This window comes from Melanotaenia boesemani, chromosome 24, assembly GCF_017639745.1.
Source record: "Melanotaenia boesemani isolate fMelBoe1 chromosome 24, fMelBoe1.pri, whole genome shotgun sequence".
Classification (NCBI taxonomy): Eukaryota; Metazoa; Chordata; class Actinopteri; order Atheriniformes; family Melanotaeniidae; genus Melanotaenia; species Melanotaenia boesemani.
This window is the reverse complement of record NC_055705.1, coordinates 1,402,169-1,426,761: the sequence shown is the minus strand read 5'-3', so window position 1 is coordinate 1,426,761 and position 24,593 is coordinate 1,402,169. Positions and strand designations below refer to the sequence as shown.

Below are 24,593 nucleotides of genomic sequence, written 5' to 3'. Positions count from 1 at the left end.
TTGTGTTTCTTGTGTTTCGGTGTCTAACTGTAATTAAAACTGACAGGCAAGTCACCACAGGGTGCAGCAGTTGGCCCTCCCTGTTCCCCAAGAAGCCCTCCACGGCAAGACAGGCTAGGAGCGGTCGCCCCCCACAACCAGAGTATCCAGTGACCGCAATCAATGAGCCGCCACCAACCCCTAAAGGCATTCCCCGACTATATGCCTAGGGGGGAAGAAGCAGAGGGGGATGAGGATAGTGGGAAAGCCCAGACCTATGGCCCACCACCCAGGCCTTCCCCAAAAGCGCACATGATCCCCCCTGCTCCCACTCATCGTGGCACATATACACACATGCACACACACACCTACACACACACACACACACGCACACACAAACCTCTCAGTCTCACCCCTAAACACACCACAACACCTTCCCCTATGATACCCGAACCCCACTCAGCCTCCCTTCAAACCCTAAAGCCTCTCCTGCCCCGGGCCTAACCTTGGGTCCCAGGGTGGCAACCAGACACCAGGGCATGCACCAAGTCATCCTGTGGTGGCACACCCAGGCTGGCCCAGATACCTTGGCACCAACCAACCCCTCCACCCCATAGACTGCAAATAAAAGATGGATGGAGCCTCCACGACATCACCCGAAGGTTTCTGAAGAGCACACATGAAGCTCGTTGAGCGTTTCCACTGTCGCCATCTTGGCAGCGTCACGTGTGTTGTTAGTCCCAGAAAATCCAAAAATGGGCAAAGAGGTCAAGCTGAGAGGGGGGCTGTGAAGGTGGGGGTAGATGATTGACACCCATCAAACTCTGAGCTGCCCGTAGCTAAGAGCTAACCGAGCTAACCCGGAGCTAACTCTGCCAACCAGCTAACGGAAGTAGGCAGGCTAAAACTAAGGCGCACTGTTAGCCGGCCAAAAACCGTGGTTGTGCTACACTCTCCCTTCTTGCTGTGGATATTGGATACCTGTCAATCAAAAGGACACGCCCCTAATTATGCCAAATTTCATGATTAAATAACATCCAAATGGAGGAGTTAGAAAAAAAATCACCCTTGACCTATTAATTCTAAAATGGATTTTTGTACCAGGCTTTAAACATGTTTATTTCTGCTGTGCAGTTGGCCTTTTTAACATGGGAGTCTATGGGGATTTGCTCTGTTATGGAGCCCCTAGTGGACGAGGGGGGGACTGCAATTTCTTTGCACTTCCGCATAGGCTTCACATTTTACCGGCAAAGGTTGCCGCTTGCTCCACCCCCAAGAGAGGGGGCCACTTCCGGGCATCAGAGGCCAGAACCCCCACCCAGCCCACCCCAGAACAGCCAGCCACCCGGCACAGGGCTGATGCCCACTGACCCAGGCCGCACCAGTGGCCACACCCCCTTCTATGAGTTAACCCCAACCGCAGACCCCTGCCAGCCCTACACGGCCCGACACAGAGGTCGGGCAGGACCACAAGGCATGGAGATAGTTGTCAGGTGTGTTTTCATTGCAGTGTGTGTAGATGTTTGATTGTGACAGACCCATCCTGAACATCCTTTGTCCTGTATAATGAGTTCTATGCAGAATTTTGAATTGTATTAGTTGCATATTTGAATTCTTAGTCATTTTAAAGGTTTTTAAACATATTTGTGACCATTTATCTTTATTAAAGTTACTGGATAAGTCACCCTCCCATTTTGAAGTTGGAAGACAGATTGAGTCTTCTAGTTTAGATAACAGTCTATATGTTTTTGATAATAACTTTGGGACATTGAGATTCATGAATTCTGCCACCCTGGTAGCTAAGTTTAATTGATTAATGGTATATTTTTTTTACATATAACACATTTAAGCTGGTTCTAAACATTTAGTGCAGCTGATTCCATATTGTGAAGTATTTATATCAAATTACTATTATATGTTCTGTTTTATTCCTTTATTTTTCCATTGAGTAAAATTGATAAGCTTTTTGTTTTGCAGGATGTCAGGGTTGTTCCAGAGGGGTGTAAACTTACATGGAAAAAGTGAGGATTTGGTTATTTTTAGAAAATCCCACCAAGCCACTAAGGAGGAACTGATATTGATGCTTTTAAAACACTTATGTGTTTTGATGGTTGAGCTGATGAATGGCAGGTCAGAGATAAACAGATCCTCACACAATGCTTGCTCTACATCTAACCATGATTCATCCAGACTGCTAGGTTTAAGCCATTTGGAGATATACTGCAGCTTGTTAGCTAAGAAAACATGATTAAAGTCGGGTAGCTCCAATCCGCCTCTATCTTTAGTCTGTTGTAAAGTTTTTAGACTGATACGTGATGGCTTGTTTTTCCATAAAAATTTAGATATATGCGAGTCCAGTGACTTAAACCAACTGGAGGATGGTTTAGTGGGTATCATTGAAAACAGGTAGTTTACTTTAGATAGAACCATCATTTAAACTGTGGCAACCCTCCCCATGAGTGATATGGGTAAGCGCCTCCACTGTGAGAGATCATCCTCTATTGCTTTAAGTAGCTGGACATAATTTAGCTTTGTTAGTTCTGATAACCTGGGGGAAATGTTTATGCCTAGATATCTAATGTTTCCAGACTGTATTGTAGTATTGGGTATGTTTTGTAGGTCACAGTTGATGGGCATAATAATAGTCTTAGACCAGTTAATAGAGTAGTCAGATATTGATGAGAATGTGTTAATAAGTGTGATTGTCTGGGGGAGAGATGTCGGTGAGTTCTGGAGGAAAAGTAATACGTCATCAGCATAAAGACTTATCTTGTGTTCTATATTTTTGGCATGGATTCCTTTAAACTCTTTATTTTGTCTTATGGCAGCAGCTAGGGGTTGAATAAAAATAGCAAAGAGTGATGGAGAAAGTGTGCAGCCCTGTCTGGTGCCTCTCTGCAAACAGAAGCTTGGAGAGGTTTGATCATTGGTCTTCACACATGCATTTGGGTTGTTATATAATATCTTTATCCAATCTATGAAAGATGACCCAAACCCAAATTTGTATAATGTTGCAAATAAAAATTCACAGTTTACTCGGTCAAATGCTTTTTCTGCGTCTAAAGAAATGACTGTGGATTCCAGATTATGTAGAGTAGAATAATCTATGATGTTAATTAATCTACGCATGTTAGTAGAGGAATGTCTACCTTTAATAAAGCCTGTTTGGTCAGGATGTATTATTAGAGGGGTTATTTTTTCTATTCTTCTGGCTAATTATTTTGAGACCTAAATTTATTAATGAAATTGGACGGTAACTGGATGGAAGTGTCGGGTCTTTACCTGGTTTTAATAGTAGAGTAATATTAGCTTGGTTCATATTTGAAGGTATTTCTTTGTTTTTCCTTTATTTCTAATATCATATTGTAGAAAGTGGGTGCCAGCATTGTCCAGAACTCAGTAGAATTCTGCTGGATACCCATTTGGACCTGGACCATCTAGACCTGAACCATGTGGAACTGGGGCTTCATTGTTGGGCATTTGCTGGAGAGCTTCATGGAGTTTACCGAGAGGTAAATCCAAGGTTATTTTATTTTTGTTTCAGTTTTGGAAATTTGATGTTACTAAGAAATTGATCAAAACTAACTTGGCGTTTCAACCACAAACAGAAATAATAATTATACAGAATAGTAGCACCTCCCATTTCATTCTTTTAGAAGTTAATGTAAAATCGTTAAAAACAAACAATAAGTCGGAAAGAAAAGCGGTCCAACCCGAACATTTTGATTTCATGCTTTAGAGAGCTGCTCCTTATGCTTTTCATAAATCTGCTCTTTTTATTTCTTTACTGATCTGGGCTTCATTGGGCACCAAAGGCACCTGGTTAGGGTTTGGAGAACATATGGTTCAGGGTTAAAATACATATTCTAGTCCCAGCTGAAAAGATTCCTGCACATTTAAGGATGAGACTACAGGGAACCATACGTTTTGACAACAGACATGGTGATAAAGATGAATAGATGGTTTTTGGTGTTATTTGGTCTTTTTATGATTAAAATTACTCTGTCATATTTTATATTTTTAATTCAAACAAACAGTTAACAGTAACAGTTGATGTGTTGGAAACACCGACACAAAAACTACAAGTAATTCAAGTAAAAAACAAACACTTTTTAACTTTCTACTACAATAAAACCAGCTCACAGTTCCTCACAAACCTGAGTCTCCTTTAATCCTTTCAACCTGGTCTCACACCAGGTTTTGCTAGAAGTTTAAATATTCACATTTTATAGTCCATCCAGGCTCATGAGACAGAAAAGTAAATATTAAATACATTTTATTAAAAGCTCATCTCGTTTCTGGATTTTCCGACTTTCATGCGTCCCCACCACAAACTAAGGTATAAATCCTCTGACAGATGGTGGAGCAGGAATCCTTCATGAAGCCGTCTTCTCTCCAGAACATCCACATTCTTCAGGTACGTCCACCTGTCCAGGTGTGTCTGTCAGCACCGAGGCAAAGGATGCTGGGCTTTGTAATAAATACACTCTGATCGAGGTGGGGGTAGCTGGATCTCCTCATACTGAAACACAGCAGGAAAACCTAGTTCAGGTGAAGTACTACTGATAGTACAGTAATTAGTACCAGCAAACAGTAGAAGTACTTCCTGTTGACGTGTCTGCAGTAATCGGTCATCTGGTTCCTGTTTTAATTCTCTAAGAAATATTACCAAACCACGGACTCCGACCTTCATGCAGCTGCTTCCAGTTTATTTCAGGCTGCATTTAAAGGCTAAATAAGTAGCATTGACACCTAGTTTTTCAAACTGCATGTGAAAGAGAAAAACACGGACAGCGCTCTTCCTCGCCCTCTGAGGGTTTCCGCAGGTTGGCGGTTTGTGAGAGGACGGTTGTTTTATACAGTCTTTGAAGGACGGAGAACATAGCGCCAGCAAACATCATGATGAGGAGCGAAGATGATTCACACACACAGGACGTTGCTATGCTTTGCAATGCTAGCGCTAATTTTATGCGCAAATTTACGTTAGCATAAAATGGAGTGTAAACAAGAGTCAATTTTGTTAATCAACAATGATTTGTAGGGAAGCTTCCTTTTATCCTTCACAACAATTATTTTTACAGAAAAAAATCCTAATTATTTAGCCTTTAAGACTCTTTTACTGACTTGGAGAGCTCCTTTTGGACAAACACCAGGTCATATCAGAGGGTTTCCTCAACCATGTCTCCCTGGCCGGTCCCTGAGGTCCTGGGACCAGGACCTGCTGATGGTTCTCCATACAAAGCTGGAAACTAAAGGAGACAGAGCCTTCTGTCCTGTGGCTCCCAGACTCTGGAAATCTCTTCCTTTAGACTTGAGATTGGTGGACCCTGTGGTCGCTTTTTAAAACCTGTTAAAAACACATCTTTTAAATGAGCTTTTTATTAATTCATGCATTTCATGCATTGTTGGCTCTTATGAAGCCCTTTGTGTTTTATCTTGAAGGTGCTATGTAAGGTTTTACTTAACCAGCACTGACAGTAACCAGAGCCAGAAATCTGACTAGAACTGTTTTTCTGTTGTCAGTGTTTGCAGACATAGTGGTTGGAGTTGTGTTAGCACTGCAGCAGCAGCAGCAGCAGCAGCAGCAACACGTGGTAGATGTAAAGCCAGCAGTAAAACCACCATCAGCAGCAGATTCTAGCAGAGGAGCTCACAGGTCTTTAATCCAGTTCTTCTAAGACAGACATTTCTTTTAACTGTTGTTCTCTAACTAACCCAACTTCAGCTGAAAGCTGCCGAGAGACAAGAAGCTGGTTTATGTTTATGTCTAATGCATCAACCCGTGTCTTTATTTGGTTTATCTGGTCATTAACACACAGAAGTGGATTGTATCCTTCAGTTCACCATTGTTGAAGTCAGCAGGATAAAGTAACAGTAGCATCCCTCAGACATTCGGCTGGAATCAGTTTTGCTTCTATTTACTGACACCGATGAACTCTAACAGGAAATCTACACACAAATTACAGGATTGTTCAGCTTGGTCCTGTGAGAGCCTCGGTCCTACATGTTTTCAATGTTTTACTGCTCCAACACACCTGAATCAAATTCATTCAAAAACTTCATCGGCTGTTGGATCCATTTAGTTTGAGTCAAGTGTGTTGGAGCAGGGAAACACTGATAACCATGAGGTTTTCGGTCCTCGTGGGACTGAGGGTGCAGTGAGACCAGGATAGTCCGCTAGACCCAGTATGATTGGGGGTCTCGGTTCGTTGTGGGGGTGCATCACTCTTCTGTACTGAGTTTATGTTTACGTTGCACCACTCGAATGAATCAGTTTAAAAACCACGTTTTCATCCTCGCCAGAGGCGGCGCTACGTCAGGAATTAATGAACGAGAAGATGAGACAGCCATTACAGAAAACTGGTTCATCTTTCGGTTTATGCAGGACAACAGAGCCGCCTATCATCCCACACTCGTATGTTTCAGTTGTGTTTACCCACAATGCCGTGCACTGAACTCACAATGGACTTGTTTTCTAGTCTGCTTCCTGTCTTTGGTCCACTTGAAGCAGGCTGTACATTTGTAGGAACCTTGAGTCTACTAAACTGATCCAGATCAAACACGAGGAGCTTCCAGCAGCTTTGGTTTCAGTACGTACACAGGATGAAGACCTGGGTGCTTTACCTGTGGAGTCTCCAGCATCTCTGGGTTCTCAAGGCTGAAATCTGGAGGATTTTTCTTCCTGCATCTGGAGCTTTTCATCCTCCAACACACACAAATCACACCTGCAAACAGACCATCATGTGAGTAACTGGGAACTAACCAACTGGACATAAAGTTAAACATTTGTTTTTATCTGAGCTGCAACTCTCAACCAGTAGCAGATCAAAACCTTTTCAAAAGTTTCTCAGAGTTTATGTAAATATTTGGTTTGAAAATGCAGTAAATAAGTTTTTTATCTGTACATGTATGTATGTATGTTCTAGGGATTAATGTGTTCGAATGTTCCATCATGTCCAGCAGCTCGTGCAGCTTCAGTTTTCTCTGGACAATCAGCTCCAGGAGCTCCAGATCAGCTCCTTGTGGTGCTCCAGTGCTGCTGACCACCATCCCAAACACCACCTTCCAGTCTCACTAGCTGTGGTCTGTGGTAGGTGGTCTTCAATGTGAAATGTGTGGGTGGAGGCTCCACCTCGAATTACTGAGCTGCTCACATAACATTTTAAAGATCATGATCATCATCGTACTGCGTGACGTGTATAGAGGAGAGTGATGATAGGACAACCAGGACAACCAGGACAGACTACGTCTCTCGGCTGGTCTCGGAACGTCTCAGGATTCCCTTTAGGAATAACTAGAAGAAGTGGCCGGAAAAAGGAATTCTAAGCTTTCCTGTTTAGGCTGCTGCCCCTGCAGCTCCGACCCGGATAAGCTAAAAATGAATGGATGGACATTAGAGGTGAATTAATAATAAGAGAGTAAAATTATGTTTTCAATCACATAAATGAACCAATCCAGGGGTCTGTGGTCAGGTTTAATTCAGGTTTAATTCAGGTTTAATTCATGTTTAATTTATATTTAATTCAGGTTCAATTCATGTTCACATTAAGGTTTAATTTATATTTAATTCAGGTTTAATTCAGGTTTAATTCATGTTTAATTTATATTTAATTCAGGTTCAATTCATGTTTACATTAAGGTTTAATTCATGTTTAATTCAGGATTAATTCATGTTTAATTAATGTTTAATTCAGGTTTAATTCGTGTTTACATTAAGGTTTAATTCATGTTTAATTCAGGATTAATTCATGTTTAAATTAATCTTTAATTAATGTTTAATTCAGGATTAATTCAGGTTTAATTCATGTTTAATTCATGCTTAATTTATATTTAATACAGGTTTAATTCATGTTTCATTCAGGTTTAATTCATGTTTAATTCAGGTTTAATTCATGTTTAATTCATGTTTAATTCATGTGTAATTCAGGTTTAATTCATGTTTAATTCATGTTTAATTCAGGTGTAATTCAGGTTTAATTCAGGTTTAATTCAGGTTAATTCATGTTTAATTCATGTTTAATTCAGGTTTAATTCATGTTTAATCCAGGTTTAATTCAGGTTTAAATCATGTTTAATTCAGGTTTTATTCATGTTTAATTCAGGTGTAATGCAGGTTTAATTCAGGTTTAATTTATGTTTAATTCATGTTTAATTCATGTTTAATTCAGGTTTAATTCATGTTTAATCCAGGTTTAATTCAGGTGTAATTCAGGTTTAATTCAGGTTTAATTCAGCTTTAATTCATGTTTTCATTTACTTTTAATTCAGGTTTAATTCAGATTTAATTCAGGTTTAATTCATGCTTAATTCAGGTTTAATTCATGTTTAATCCAGGTTTAATTCATGTTTAATTCATGTTCAATTCAGGTGTAATTCAGGTTTAATTCAGGTTTAATTCATGTTTTCATTTGGTTTTAATTCATGTTTAATTCATGTTTAATTCAGGTTTAATTCATGTTAAATTCATGTTAAATTCATGTTAAATCCAGGTTTAATTCAGGTGTAATTCAGGTTAAATTCAGGTTTAATTCATGTTTAATTCATGTTTAATTCAGGTTTAATTCATGTTAAATTCATGTTAAATTCATGTTTAATCCAGGTTTAATTCAGGTGTAATTCAGGTTTAATTCAGGTTTAATCCAGGTTTAATTTATGTTTTCATTTAGTTTTAATTCAGGTTTAATTTAGGTTTAATTCATGTTTAATTCATGTTTAATTCATGTTTAATCCAGGTTTAATTCAGGTTTAATTCAGGTTTAATTCATGTTTTCATTTAGTTTCAATTCAGGTTTAATTCAGGTTTAATTCAGGTTTAATTCATGTTTAATTCATGTTTTCATTTAGTTTTAATTCATGTTTAATTCATGTTTAATCCAGGTTTAATTCAGGTTTAATTCAGGTTTAATTTATGTTTTCATTTAGTTTTAATTCAGATTTAATTCATGTGTAATTCAGGTTTAATTCATGTTTAATTCAGGTTTAATTCAGGTGTAATTCAGATTTAATTCATGTTTAATTCAGGTTTAATTCAGGTGTAATTCAGGTTTAATTCAGGTTTAATTCATGTTTTCATTTAGTTTTAATTCAGGTTTAATTCATGTTTAATTCATGTTTAATTCAGGTTTAATTCAGGTTTAATTCATGGTTAATTCAGGTTTAATTCATGTTTAATTCAGGTTTAATTCATGTTTAATTCAGGTTTAATTCAGGTGTAATTCAGGTTTAATCCAGGTTTAATTCATGTTTTCATTTAGTTTTAATTCAGGTTTAATTCAGGTTTAATTCATGTTTAATTCATGTTTAATTCATGGTTAATTCAGGTTTAATCCATGTTTAATTCAGGTTCAATTCATGTTTTCACTTAGTTTTAATTCAGGTTTAATTCATGTTTCATCCAGGTTTAATTCAGGTTTAATTCATGTTTCATCCAGGTTTAATTCAGGTTTAATTCATGTTTTCATTTAGTTTTAATTCAGATTTAATTCATGTGTAATTCAGGTTTAATTCATGTTTAATTCAGGTTTAATTCAGGTGTAATTCAGATTTAATTCATGTTTAATTCAGGTTTAATTCAGGTGTAATTCAGGTTTAATTCAGGTGTAATTCATGTTTTCATTTAGTTTTAATTCAGGTTTAATTCAGGTTTAATTCATGTTCAATTCAGGTTTAATTCATGTTTAATTAATGTTTAATTCGGGTTTAATTCATGTTTAATCCAGGTTTAATTCAGGTTTAATTCAGGTTTAATTCAGGTTTAATTCATGTTTAATTTATGTTTTCATTTAGTTTTAATTCAGATTTAATTCATGTGTAATTCAGGTTTAATTCATGTTTAATTCAGGTTTAATTCAGGTGTAATTCAGGTGTAATTCAGGTTTAATTCATGTTTTCATTTAGTTTTAATTCAGGTTTAATTCAGGTGTAATTCAGGTTTAATTCAGGTTTAATTCATGTTTTCATTTAGTGTTAATTCAGGTTTAATTCAGGTTTAATTCATGTTTAATTCAGATTTAATTCACGTTTAATTCACGTTTAATTCAGGTTTAATTCATGTTTAATTCAGGTTTAATTCATGTTTTCATTTAGTTTTAATTCAGGTTTAATTCATGTTTAATTCATGTTTAATTCATGTTTAATTCAGGTTTAATTCAGGTTTGATTCATGTTTAATTCATGTTTAATTCATAGTTAATTCAGGTTTAATTCATGTTTAATTCAGGTTTAATTCATGTTTAATTCAGGTTTAATTAATGTTTAATCCAGGTTTAATTCAGGTGTAATTCAGGTGTAATTCAGGTTTAATTCAGGTTTAATTCATGTTTAATTCATGTTTAATCCAGGTTTAATTCAGGTGTAATTCAGGTGTAATTCAGGTTTAATTCAGGTTTAATTCATGTTTTCGTTTAATTTTAATTCAGGTTTAATTCGTCTTTAATTCATGTTTAATTCATGTTTAATTCATGTTTAATCCAGGTTTAATTCACGTTTAATTCAGGTTTAATTAATGTTTTCATTTAGTTTTAATTCATGTTTAATTAACGTTTAATTCAGGTTTAATTCAGGTTTAATTCAGGTTTTATTCAGGTTTAATTCATGATTAATTCATGTTTAATTCAGGTTTAATTCATGTTTAATTCAGGTTTAATTCATGTTTTCCTTTAGTTTTAATTCATGTTTAATTCAGGTTTATTTCAGGTTTAATTTATGTTTTCATTTAGTTTTAATTCAGATTTAATTCATGTGTAGTTCAGGTTTAATTCATGTTTAATTCAGGTTTAATTCAGGTGTAATTCAGATTTAATTCATGTTTAATTCAGGTTTAATTCAGGTGTAATTCAGGTTTAATTCATGTTTAATTCATGTTTAATTTACGTGTGATGCAGGTTTAATTCATGTTTAATTCAGGTTTAATTCAGTTTTAATTCAGGTTTAATTCAGTTTTAATTCAGGTGTAATTCAGGTTTAATTCATGTTTAATTCAGGTTTAATTCAGTTTTAATTCAGGTGTAATTCAGTTTTAATTCAGGTGTAATTCAGATTTAATTCATGTTTAATTCAGGTGTAATTCAGGTTTAATTCAGGTTTAATTCATGTTTAATTCAGGTTTAATTCAGTTTTAATTCAGGTGTAATTCAGGTTTAATTCAGGTTTAATTCAGGTTTAATTCATGTTTTCATTTAGTTTCAATTCAGGTTTAAATCAGATTTAATTCAGGTTTAATTCATGTTTAATACATGTTTAATTCATGTTTAATTCATGTTTAATTCATGTTTGATTCAGGTGTAATTCAGGTTTAATTCAGGTTTAATTCATGTTTTCATTTAGTTTTAATTTAGGTTTAATTCAGGTTTAATTCATGTTTAAATCATGTTTAATTCATGTTTAATTCAGGTTAAATTCATGTTTAATCCAGGTTTAATTCAGGTTTAATTCATGTTTTCATTTAGTTTTAATTCATGTTTAATTCAGGTTTACTTCATGTTTAATTCAGGTTTAATTCATGTTTAATTCAAGTTTAATTCAGGTTTAATTCATGTTTAATCCAGGTTTAATTCAGGTGTAATTCAGGTTTAATTCATGTTTAATTCAGGTTTAATTCATGTTTTAATTCAGGTTTAATTCATGTTTAATTCATGTTTAATTCATGTTTAATTCAGGTTTAATTCATGTTTAATTCATGTTTAATCCAGGTTTAATTCAGGTTTAATTCAGGCTTAATTCATGTTTTCATTTAGTTTTAATTCAGGTTTAATTCAGGTTAAATTCATGTTTAATTCAGGTTTAATTCATGTTTAATTCAAGTTTAATTCAGGTTTAATTCATGTTTAATCCAGGTTTAATTCAGGTGTAATTCAGGTTTAATTCATGTTTAATTCAGGTTTAATTCATGTTTTAATTCAGGTTTAATTCATGTTTAATTCATGTTTAATTCAGGTTTAATTCATGTTTAATTCATGTTTAATCCAGGTTTAATTCAGGTTTAATTCAGGCTTAATTCATGTTTTCATTTAGTTTTAATTCAGGTTTAATTCAGGTTAAATTCATGTTTAATTCATGTTTAATTCAGGTTTAATTCATTTTTAATTTAGGTTTAATTCATTTTTAATTCAGGTTTAATCCATGTTTAATTCAGGTTTAATTCATGTTTAATTCAGGTTTAATTCATGTTTAATCCAGGTTTAATTCAGGTGTAATTCAGGTTTAATTCATGTTTAATTCAGGTTTAATTCATGTTTTAATTCAGGTTTAATTCATGTTTAATTCATGTTTAATTCATGTTTAATTCAGGTTTAATTCATGTTTAATCCAGGTTTAATTCAGGTTTAATTCAGGCTTAATTCATGTTTTCATTTAGTTTTAATTCAGGTTTAATTCATGTTTAATTCATGTTTAATTCAGATTTAATTCATTTGTAATTTAGGTTTAATTAATTTTAATTCAGGTTTAATTCATGTTTAATTCAGGTTTAATTCATGTTTAATTCAGGTTTAATTCATGTTTTCATTCAGGTTTAATTCTGGTTTAATTGCTGGAACTACGCAGAACGTGCAGAATTTTTCATGTATGAACAGGTGTGACAGGTGTGGGCTGGTGAAGGGGGCGTGGCCAGACCTCCATCAGTCTGATCTCCCTTTAACTTTTTCATTCATGCATCACTTCATCCCTTCAGATGTTCAACTTCTTCATTATATTTTAGTTAACATGAAAATGGGTTCGGGCTGCACTTCTCTCACAAACTCTATCAGTCTCATTCTTGCTGAGTCATGCTTTGGTCTAGTGACACATGAAGGTTGTGAAACTTCATTCTCTGGAAATATGAGTCTTTTAGTTAAAGCTTGAATATGTTTTCTTCCCTGAAACAGATAAAAATCCATCAGATTAAAAACCTGACGACTGGTTTGATGCGACACTCGATCCAGTCCATGACGTTATGTCCTGTTTTTCAGACTTTTAGGAACAGGATGTTTAAAATGCCTGAATCATGTGTTGAAGCTGCCGCTGCTTTTTATAAAGCTGCTGACCACAAAGAAAGAAGCCAAAAATAAAAACTCACCAATGAGTAAAACCAGGACGCCGTTCAGAGCGAACGAGCTCATCAGCACAGCAGAGTCTGTCAGCCAGTGTGTGGTGTTGTGATGGTTTGAATGTGTGGTCAGAGTCACCAGCGGAGTCGTGGTCGGAGTCACGGGAACATCTGGAGACAGAAAAGTGAAGATTAATAAGATTCTGTTATTATTTAAACATTTCTAACCTGTTTGTATGTCAGAAAACAGACATCAGTGCTTCTCCCTCCCTGGATTAAACCTGAAAATCTTTCTTTAAAGGTCCCATATTATGCAAAATTCACTTTTTAATGGTTTTGGAACAGTCATACTGGTCCCCCCGCATGTGTAGGAGACCCGTAAGTGTGAAACTCTTTCAGGCGCTCTCTCTCCCCCCTGCTCCACCTCTAGGGAAGTAAGCGCTGAATTGAGCGAGTTTGAAAGCCTGTACGTTAAGACGTCATAAGGGACAATAACCACTCCCCACAGAGCGATGGACCCGTCTACCGGCTCTCAAAGCCCGCCCTCTAAAAATCACCTAGCGCACAGTGTTTATCCTTTTCGGCAACCCTCGTTAGCGGACATGGCTAAGCGACAGAAGCACTGTTCTGTTTGTGGCTGCATAAATGAACACGAAAACGTTTTTTTACTTCCATCCACTGAACCCACGAGGACTGAGTGGATTAATTTTATTTTTGGAGGAAATGTACCCAGAAAACTTCCAAAGGTTTTGCATGTCTGTGGCCAGCATTTCAAAGAGGACTGTTTCCACAACATGGGGGCATGGAAAGCAGGCTTCGCCAACCGTTTGAAGCTGAAGCCAGGTTCAATACCAACTGTCCGTGACACAGCTGGAGAGGTAAGAGCTGGCAGTTATTTTATCGTTTCGGCCTTATTAGTCTGATAGCTTGAAAATATATTAGCACTGTTGTAAATGTAGCCAAGTCACTGTTTCTACTGTTTGTATCCGGTGCCATTGTGCATCAGATTGATGAGCGTAGCTAGCTGTGTTCTCCGTGCGTCACGGTTTGGGTCGGTAATGGGGGCTTCAGGAATGGGTTCCGGTGTTCCGGCGTTTGTTTATCCTTCACTACGCTGTAATCAGCGTCTAGTAACCGCTAAGGCCTAACCTGTCAATCACCTCATGACGGGCGATGCGATGGGCGGAGCCAACAGCTGAGCTGCTCCACCAGGGTTCCGCCCACCATAAACGGCACATTTCTGAAGCTGCTAAAAAGAGGGAGGTGAAGAGAAGCCGCTGCACTCAAACTGAGGGTCGATTTGTCCATACCATGGCGGAAATATTTCATTTAGATATTAATGAATGGTCTCAGATTGGGAATAAAGTGTATAATATGGGACCTTTAATGAAGCATCACTGTGGGAGAGACGGTTGTTTCTGCTGTCTGGTTTAAGAAGTTCAGGATGTTTCATCATCTGGATGGAGGTCACCTCAAAGTCTGAACCACACTGAACATTAGCTCTGTTCTATGTGTTTAAGTTTTTTATATATATTTACTGTAAAAAAACTAAGTAATGAGGTCTGGAAGAGGACTTTCAGGTTTTCGGTGGCCTTTGGGAAACACTGGGACCCGGATCCACTCACCGCCTCGGTGGAGCTTCTAGAGCTTTACTGTCAGTAAATACGAGGAAGCTGCTGTTTGTCTGGTGATGACTAAATCGTTGATCCTGAGCCTGTGGACGGAGGACTCAGGGCCCAGGTTGAGCTTTGGTTGGGGGACTGGTGAACATCTGGAGAGACTGAGGTGTTATAATGATGAGAAGCAGAGTTTGAGCAGATGTGGAGCCTGTGTTAAATCTCTTCAATAAGGTGAAAGATGTGAGCCTGACCTTTGCTTCTTCATCATTTTAACCCCTTATTTACTTTAATTTGAGATATAATTATTAGTTTACAGCATATAGATTTATTGTTGTCTGGACTGTGTTGATTTGTTGAGGTGCAGGCTGTTTCATGACGGAGCTGACGGAGCTGCAGGATCAACGTAACTCCAACACAAAGAAGAGAAATCCATCTTCCATCAGAGTTTGATTCTACAAGAACCATTAATAAAATACACCAGGTATAAAAACACACAGACCGAACTCAAAAAGTTAGAATATGGTACAAAACTTGAGTTATCTCAGTAAGTCAGCGTGGAAGGAAACCTGACATATAGACTCATACATGCAGCGTGAGCTCTTAAAGCTTCATGTGGTTTACAGATGATAAAACCCAGAATTACAATGTTAGCATGAAATCTAGAAAACAGGATTTTTAAACAGAGATGTGGAACATCTGAAGAGTCTAGTCCTGCATATGAACCCAGTACATCTTCCTCTTGGAAAGGCTCCATAGAGTTTCTACAGGGTTCAGGTCTGGAGAGTCTGTGGCCAGTCCAGCCCAGTAATCCTTGGTCCTTGAACCAGGTTCTGGTTCTGGTGGCAGTGTGGGCAGGTACCGAGTCCTGCTGGAAGATAAAGTCTGTATCTCCACAAAGGAAGCATGAAGAGCTCTAAGACCTCCTGGTAGACGCTGCGTGGACTCTGGACTTGGTAAAGCCGGGTGGACCAGCACCAGAGGACATGGCTCCCACATCACCACCCACTGTGGAAACTTCACGCTGCACTTTAAGGGTCTTTGATTGTTGCCTCTCCAGTCTTCCTCCAGACTCTGGGACCTGGATTTCCACATGAGATGCAGGATTTGCTCGTCAGAAAAGATCCTTTGGACCACTGCTCAGCATGTGTGCTGCAGATTCAGGTTCAGAATAAAGATGAATTTTGGTAATAGTAGTCTGGGTTCAGAAGTTCGGCTCAGGGAGGATTAGGGTTGTAACAGTTCAGAGGTTGGTAAAGGATGAAGAACTCTGGGCTTTCTTTCAGAAAGTCAGTCTGGGTCAGAAAGTGGACTGTGGAGCCTCCTACCACACCGGAGAGTACTTGACCAGTTCAGCTTGGACCCTTTCAGGATCAAGGCCTACTGGTAGGTCACCGTCGAAGGTATGAAACCTGGCTTGGTAACCTGGACTAGAGGACTACGACATGAAGTCCAGGTCCAGGATCCGTCTGTGTGGAGGCTCTGGAAGCTCTAACTCCAGCCTCAGTCCAGTCCTGGTGAAGCTTTTCCTGACTGTCCTCTCCAGCTGCTTCATCCTGCTGCTTGTTCCAGCTTCTCCTTCCACTCAGCTTCTTCTTGATGAGCTTTGATGCAGCACTTTGATCATCCAGCTTCTTCTGCAGTCGCCAACATCCATGTGGGAAAATGACCGGCTCTCTCCCTCAGTCTGGATTTCTGGGAACTAACCTGAACACCTTCTCCCTGACCACTAACACCACCAGCTTATAGCAGGAGCATCCGTCTCCGGTCCATGAGGGACACAGTCCTGCAGGTTTTCCAGGAATCGTTGTGCAGAACTTCATTGGCTGTTGGATTCATGTAATTTGAGTCAGGTGTGTTGGAGCAGGGAAACATAGAAAACCTGCAGGCCCTTGGATACAGACTTTGGACACTCCTGCCTTTCTAACTCAAACCCTAACTCAACTCAAGTTTATTAATGAAGCTCGTTAACACAACGAGAAACAAAGAGCTGAACACTAAACATGAAACTATTTAAAACAACTTAAACTATGAAAACCTGGTAAAACATATAATATGAAGTAATGAACAGAATAGCTTCATTCAGCCAAAGCTAAATGTTTAAAACGGGACAGACCACCAGAAATATCTGCTTATAATGAACTTCATGGCATACAGGCTTCAAGCAGTTCAAAGACCACCATTAGAGTCGCTCTCCACCATCCTGAGCTGCAGAGTCCAGCATCAGCTCTGTCTCCTTGCTGATCTCTCTAAACCCATCATCCCATCCAATAAAAAGTCCTCTACTCGTTTCTCTAGATGAATGTAGTCCTCCAGACCTGGAAACCAAAGAGCTCATGTCACATGGCTCGCTGGAAATAACTTCACCTCAGAACCCATAGCAATGTGTCCCCCCCACCCCTCTGTCACTAGCCTCAACATTTCCAACCACAGCTACCCGGCGTCATGTTTACTCTCCCTGCTCACCTTACCACATCAGCCTGCTTGTTAACTGTTGTTTTATCTGTTGTTTGTTTCACGTTTTCTTTTCTGTTAAAGACCAACTAGAAGCAGGTCTGACTGTTAATACCCAGAATCAGGTTCAACAAGGAGCAGAAGTAAACTTTACAGAGTACACACCGCTATAAACGCTTCCAAATAAAACAAGACAACACAGAGGACTCACAGACAGCCTAGACCAGAAACTAAAGACCAGACTATGACATTTCTATGCCATCGTGTGCTGGGGAGGGAGCAGCTCAGACAGGAAGAGACTTAAAGACCCCCAAAAATCATCTTTTTCATCTTGTTCACATGACACTGAGGTCCTCTGGTACCGGCCTTTCAGTTGTTCCAAGGGTGAGGACCAAGACCTACAGCGAGGCCTGTTTCCGTAGTTACGGCCCTCATCTGTGGAACAGCCTGCCAGAGAACCTCAGGGCTGCAGAGACTGTTGATGTTTTTAAAAAGACCCATTTTTGTTAGCTTAGCTTTTAACTGCTTTGTGTGTGTGTGTGTATACATGTGTGTGTGTGTGTGTGACTGTGTGAAAGATTTTAATGAGTGTTTATGAGGGGCCGTATAGGCCATAATTCATTCTTAGACTCACACATATGCATATTTGAACTCATACACACATATATTCTTCTGTCATTCACATGCATTTTGAATCACACACACATACATTCTTCTCACACATATATGCATTTTTCCACACACACACATGTATTTTAACTCTCACAGACATGCATTCTCCTCTCACACACATATATTCTCCTCTTACACACATATATTCTCATCTCACACACATACATTCTCCTCTGACACACATATATTCTCCTCTTACACACATATATTCTCATCTCACACACATACATTCTCCTCTGACACACATATATTCTCCTCTTACACACATATATTCTCCTCTTACACACATATATTCTCCTCTCACACACATACGTTCTCCTCTCACACACATATATTCTCGTCTTACACACATACATTCTCCTCTCACAGACATACGTTCTCCTCTCACACACATACATTCTCCTCTCACAGACATACGTTCTCCTCTCACACACATATATTCTCCTCTTACACACATACGTTCTCCTCTTACAGACATACATTCTCCTCTCACAGACATACGTTCTCCTCTCACACACATACATTCTCCTCTCACAGACATACGTTCTCCTCTCACACACATACATTCTCCTCTCACAGACATACGTTCTCCTCTCACACACATACATTCTCCTCTCACACACATATATTCTCCTCTCACACACATACATTCTCCTCTTTCATACACATATGCTGCTTTAACACATGAAATGTGTGTGAGACCTCTTTTTGTTTTTTGCTTGGCATCTGGCACAGGAAGTTTTTCTCTGTACTGGAAGTAATTCTTAAACCAGGAAATTCTTTAACAAGAATTGCTTAGCATGTCCAGAGGAGGTAATAATTTGGAGAAGAACATAATACAATGATGATATTGAAATTCATAACGATTCCTTTTTTAATGTTTTTCAATTTGGAAGTAAAAAGCAATGAAAATGATTTAAGATATTTTTTTGAAAATGTTTTGGGATGTATTGAAGAAATACAAAGAGAACCTGCAGACTTTTTTCATCAGAGGCTCCACAAAGACCTTTGTGATCATATTCATATTTTATCTGGATTACTGACAATCCCAAGTTTTGTTCAAGATTCCAGAAACAGACAAGTGGTTGGTATGTTAGAGTCTTTATATAGTTGTCTACAATTTTTGGTGAGTGTCTATGAAACCAGGCAAAGAAGCAGGTCTGAAAACAACTGCTTGATGGAAGAAGGATGACATCCTTGTTGAAAGTATTGTGATAATGCATTTTAGCCCTGAAAGCAGAAACACACATTACAATTCATAGGTAATATTAGATCTTTTTGGAATATTACTAGTTCTTTTAAAATGTTAAATTAGCCATGATTGCCTTTACAAACCACATTAAACTTCAGGCACTGTAAATGCTTTGAGAGTTTTTCATGTGGGCATCCTATAGATTGAGCAAATGTTCTCTAGTTGCGTTAGACATACAGTAAGCTTAAGAAATGTTCTGACTTCACAGAAACTGTTTTCAGAGCACTCTTTATCCTACTCATTTCACTTTGCATAAATGTGCCCGTTATAAAACTCAACCTAAAAAACACTGCCACTTTTCTATGTGTTTCACTAAGACAAGAAATAAAAGACAGCAGCTTTTTTTTTTTACATATAATTATTCTTATTTTTATTTCCATAAGCTTTTAAATAAACTAATTATTGTCATTTGTGATCCAAATAAGTGGCCTTGTAGTTTAGAGGGTACCTGACTATTCAGTCTTAATTTCCTGTTGACAATTGCATTTTCAATTCATGATGGCCATATATCGGTTTTCTATGCAAAATATGGTTTTATAATGCCATTAACTTATGAAAACTTCTATCTCACACACATCATGCTGCTTTATTATTTTTCTTGCAATAGCAGAACCTGGCAACTCTTGTACTAAACAATAGCATTTACTCTCCTGTTTCAACCATATCACTCTACCTCGTCTCCATTATAGAACCACACAATATAATCTTAGCAAATGTAAAACTTATGTTAACTCAAATTATACTCATCTTAACACACTGTCAAAATTGGTTTTCGTCAGTAACGGCATTGTAACTATGAAAATTGTAATTGGATTACCCACAACTGAAAAAAGTAAAGCAGTTTATTATAATGTCCAACTGTACCGAGTCTGACCTGCCAGGTGTGAATGCACCTCAAATAAAGGAAAACATTTTGGTCTCCTAACAACATGATGTACCATCAGTGTTTGCCTTTGTTTTTAAAAAAAAAAAAAAAAAAAAAAGAAGGCCAATGGCCTGAAGAGTTCTCTCATCTCGTTTTCCACCGCTGTATGAGTTATGTTAGGGACAGAAGAGCCTGTCCTCTGTTGCTCAAGACACGAAGACAACGATGTAATGACTTCAGGAGATGACAAAATATTTCTTAACACACCAATAGCCTCTTGCAGTACCTCAGGCTCACTTCTTCCATTCATTTCAAGCGGGACCCAAAGACGACCCTGTTCCTGATTCTCAGCCAATCACAGTGCAACAAATTGCTTTCCTTCTGTTTCCACTATACTTTTTCCTCACACATCCATACATTCTTCCAGATTAAGTATATATGAATGTGAAAGAAAAAATATATGTATGTAAGAGTAAAAATATATGTATGTAAGTGTGAGAATGAATTATGGCCTATACGGCCCCTCATAAGTGTTTTTATTTTTTATTATATGTAATTCTACTTTGATGTGTGTAAACACTTGGTTTTTTTAATATGCATGAACTGAGATATGCATAAATGTTTTAACCATGTGAAGCGGTTTGTGTTGCCTGTGGCATGAAAAGTGTGTTACAAATAAAGTTTGACTGGATTTGAAAACGTGGAGCATCATGGAAACAGAAATACAGCAAACACGACCACAAACTCCTCAGCAGCTGGAGACATGAATCAGGTAAGAACGGGACTGAAGTTTTTAATGATTGATTGATTGTGTTTATTTGAAAAAAAGACAAAAAAAAACAAACAAACAAACAAACAAACAAAACAAAGAAACAAAAGGATATACAAAATAATAAAAAGTAAAATAAGTCTTTGTCTAAAGACTTATTCATTCCGCCTCGTATGTATTTCATAATATACTTATATAATATCTATGGATCAATAATAATAATAATAATAATAATAAGAAGAAGAAGAAGAAGAAGACCAATAAAAATAACTGCCCCTCATTTTTATACTATTGAATGATGATATTTGTATATGATGATATAAATAAATAACTTTGTGTATAATAGTTCAGCTCTGCTATACTGACAGTTGGTAAAAAGCATTTTTATTATTGGTTCCCAGATCTTTTTACAGTAGGTGAAATATGGAGGAGCTAACAAACAATACAGAATAAGGAGAAAAAGTTTAATCTAAAGTTACTTTATTTTATTACTGATCGAGATGTTTATTTCTACTTTGTTTTGTACGTGTCTGATGTGGGGAATTTATTGTCTCGTATCACACTAGGACTTTAATTTTCTTTATGTTTTAATAATTATATAATTATATATATAATTATATATATATATATATATATATATATATATATATATATATATATATATATATATAATTATATATATATATATATATATATATATATATATATATATATATATGCACCTTTTCTCTAAATCCACACTGACTGGTTCAGTTTTTCTCTTATTCAGGAAGTTTTCCAGGAATGTTGGACCTTGTGTGAAGAGGAACGCTGGTCTGTATATAAACATGTACAGATGTTTATTACCTCGCCTGAACAACCGTTTTACTTCAGCGTTTTTCTTTTTCTGTGGAAAGGAGCCAGTCTGGAGGGACAAATTTCAGATGGAAGTTGATGGTTTTGAGACGCTGTCGATGATGCTCTTAACCAACATCCTATCACCGTCCGTAGAGAGTTTATTATTCTAATTATTAACAGGTGATTATTCTCATAATTCTCATTTTTAACTGGACAGTTTTTATCATATAATGATTTATATATAACAGTAAAGTTGTTACATGCTGTGTCCACGTCCTTCTCATTACAGACGATCTTCTCACATTAAATCATGTTAGAGCAGTAAGTTTTTCCTCTGTTTGTACCTCTTATAAATAACTTTACTTACTTTTCTTTGGTACTTTCTCTCATTACTGACGTCATTATATACAAACACAGGTAAGTGGTCGTTTATTATTCTGCCATCGAACACATTTTGGTCGGTACATTAATAATCAGTGTGTTTGTTGGTATTAAAGGAAACAAAGTTAAGCTGTTCGTAGTTTATTCTGCTTTAACTTCATCAGATCTAAACTTCATTCTCTACAAATAAAATGATCTTTCTGGACAGTTTCTGAGTAAATCTCCTCCATACGGTTGTTAAAAACGTCCATGTCTGGTCCTGGAGCTCGTTATAAACAGCTCGTTATTATTTTCCTCCTTATTTTCCACCAGTTAAACCCTCCATCACTTCCTCCACTGGTGTTCTCATACTTGGTTTTAGTTTGCTTCTTATTTTCTATCAACATGAAGAGCTTCTTTTTTCTGTTTTAAACGTTCATCTTATTTCCATCGAAGTCAGACTCTGCATCTTCTCATCATTCATCCATGTCTGTGTTGTAGTTTTGGTTGAATGTGGTGTGAAACTCTGAAAGTTGGTGTAGAGACTCCTGCTGTTAAAATGTTCCTGATGACGTCTGATCTGTAACCATGACTCCATTTAACTCATGATAACAACTCGTTCTCCACCCGACTGAAGGAGTGACTGTCTGGATCTACAGTATGTTCCCTAAAGTGTCTTAACGTGTTATCAGTGTGTTAACATTTTGTCTTTAAGGTTCTGGTCAGCAGGTGTGTAAACAAAAATACAACAAAAGAAAACAAAACGTCAATTTTAACTCTACAACTCCAGGAACTCAAAACCTGGATGTCCAGACGTCTTCAAGCTGGTCTGTAGACATGCTACACCAACACGCTAAACATGCTAAACATTCGAAAAATGGTAAACATGGTAAACATGCTAAATATGCTAGACACGGTAAACATGCTAAACATGCTAAACACGGTAAACATGCTAAACACGATAAACACGGTAAACATGCTAAACACGATAAACACGGTAAACATGCTAAACAAGATAAACACGGTAAACATGCTAAACATGCTAAACACGATAAACACGGTAAACATGCTAAACACGGTAAACATGCTAAACACGATAAACACGGTAAACATGCTAAACAAGATAAACATGGTAAACATGCTAAACACGATAAACACGATAAACACGGTAAACATGCTAAACACGATAAACACGGTAAACATGCTAAACAAGATAAACACGGTAAACATGCTAAACATGCTAAACACGATAAACACGGTAAACATGCTAAACACGGTAAACATGCTAAACACGATAAACACGGTAAACATGCTAAACAAGATAAACACGGTAAACATGCTAAACACGATAAACACGATAAACACGGTAAACACGGTAAACATGCTAAACATGCTAAACACGATAAACACGGTAAACATGCTAAACACGATAAACACGGTAAACATGCTAAACACGATAAACACGGTAAACATGCTAAACAAGATAAACACGGTAAACATGCTAAACATGCTAAACACGATAAACACGGTAAACATGCTAAACACGATAAACACGGTAAACATGCTAAACACGATAAACACGGTAAACATGCTAAACAAGATAAACACGGTAAACATGCTAAACACGATAAACACGGTAAACATGCTAAACACGATAAACACGGTAAACATGCTAAACACGATAAACACGGTAAACATGCTAAACACGATAAACACGGTAAACATGCTAAACAAGATAAACACAGTAAACATGCTAAACACGATAAACGTGGTAAACATGCTAAACACGCTCCTGTGCCAACTATTCTGAGACTTTTATCAAGCTTCACATTTTATTTAAACTTATTTTGTAGATAAAATTGTAAAATCGTTCAGTTAAGACATTTGTTGTTGCTGTGTGTGTTTGTTCTGTTGTCAGTAAAATATTTGGCTCATTTTGTTTATGTTTTCTGGAATGATTACATGTACCGTCCTTTGTATCCCACTGGTCTGAGCTAAAGACCTGAAACTCTTCATCATCATCATCATTGTTGCTGCTTCTACTGGTGATCTTCATACAAGCTGAGTTCAGACATGAAGGATGAAGCAGGTTCTGATAGAAGTTCAAAGATCCAGCAAAGACTCAGTGAGAAGATGTTTCAGGACATGTAAACTGAGAGCAGAGAGTAGAGCTGGAAACTAGTTTTTACTCAGCAGGATCAGAAGATCCTGAAGATCCAGACCTGAAGAAAACCTGCAGAACTTACCTGAGATGAGACGGAAAGCGTCCACAGAGACCATGTTCCCACTTTTCTTCCTCCCACAGAAGTAAAGCCTGCAGTCCTCTGCTGTCATGTTTTTAATCATGAGTCTGTTTTCCTGGATTAAATATTTGGTTTCATATTCAGGAGCGTTGTACTCAGGAAGAAAAGAATAAGTCCGTCCAATCTGTACTTTCAGCTGACTGTGGATCATCATGGACCAGAAGACGTTTCCATCCCTGATGCTGCAGTTTAAAGTCACATCTGTTCCCAGCTCTCCTCTGACCTCCGTCACCTTCTCAGTCTCTGCACAGACCAGAACCACCACCACCATCATCATCATCATCATCAGGTCCATGATCAGGTTCAGACTGGTCTGGAAGCAGCTCCGCTCTGCTGAGAGACCATGGAGGAAGTGTCTTCACTTCCTGGTTCACACATCTGATAACAACCCACCAACATTTCTTCAGTCTCAGAGGACGGAAGTGAAACTTGTTCACCTCCAGACTGAATCTGCAGCAGGAAT

At 37.3% G+C, this 24,593-nt stretch overlaps 2 protein-coding genes and 1 long non-coding RNA gene across 3 annotated transcripts in view; 1 reads left to right on the top strand and 2 right to left on the bottom strand.

Moving 5' to 3' along the window:
• The window catches only part of LOC121635255 (NLR family CARD domain-containing protein 3-like), a 1,000,352-nt gene that overhangs the window by 530,502 nt on the left and 445,257 nt on the right, over nt 1-24,593 (bottom strand). The gene's annotated exons all lie outside the window — the stretch shown is intronic.
• LOC121635308 lies at nt 4,020-24,425 on the bottom strand. Its single transcript, XM_041978447.1, has 4 exons — nt 24,074-24,425; nt 13,033-13,173; nt 6,604-6,704; nt 4,020-4,501 (listed from the first exon to the last, which is right to left on the bottom strand). Exons 1-4 carry the CDS (start codon nt 24,423-24,425, stop codon nt 4,424-4,426), a joined length of 672 nt encoding a protein of 223 aa, XP_041834381.1. The 3' UTR covers nt 4,020-4,423.
• Nucleotides 21,529-22,443, top strand: LOC121635372. Its single transcript, XR_006009444.1, has 3 exons — nt 21,529-21,647; nt 21,757-21,788; nt 22,329-22,443. It is a non-coding gene; the product is annotated as an uncharacterized LOC121635372 (long non-coding RNA).

Bases quoted from the DNA above. Each gene is read 5' to 3' on its own strand.
- LOC121635308 (XM_041978447.1), bottom strand. From the start codon at position 24,425: ATGGACCTGATGATGATGATGATGATGGTGGTGGTGGTTCTGGTCTGT. The intron at 13,174-24,073 runs GTAAGTTCTGCA...TTCTGTCTCCAG, and splicing joins CGCTTTCCGTCTCATCTCAG to ATGTTCCCGTGACTCCGACC. The intron at 4,502-6,603 runs GTAAAGCACCCA...GCTGTGTTTCAG, and splicing joins AGATGCTGGAGACTCCACAG to TATGAGGAGATCCAGCTACC.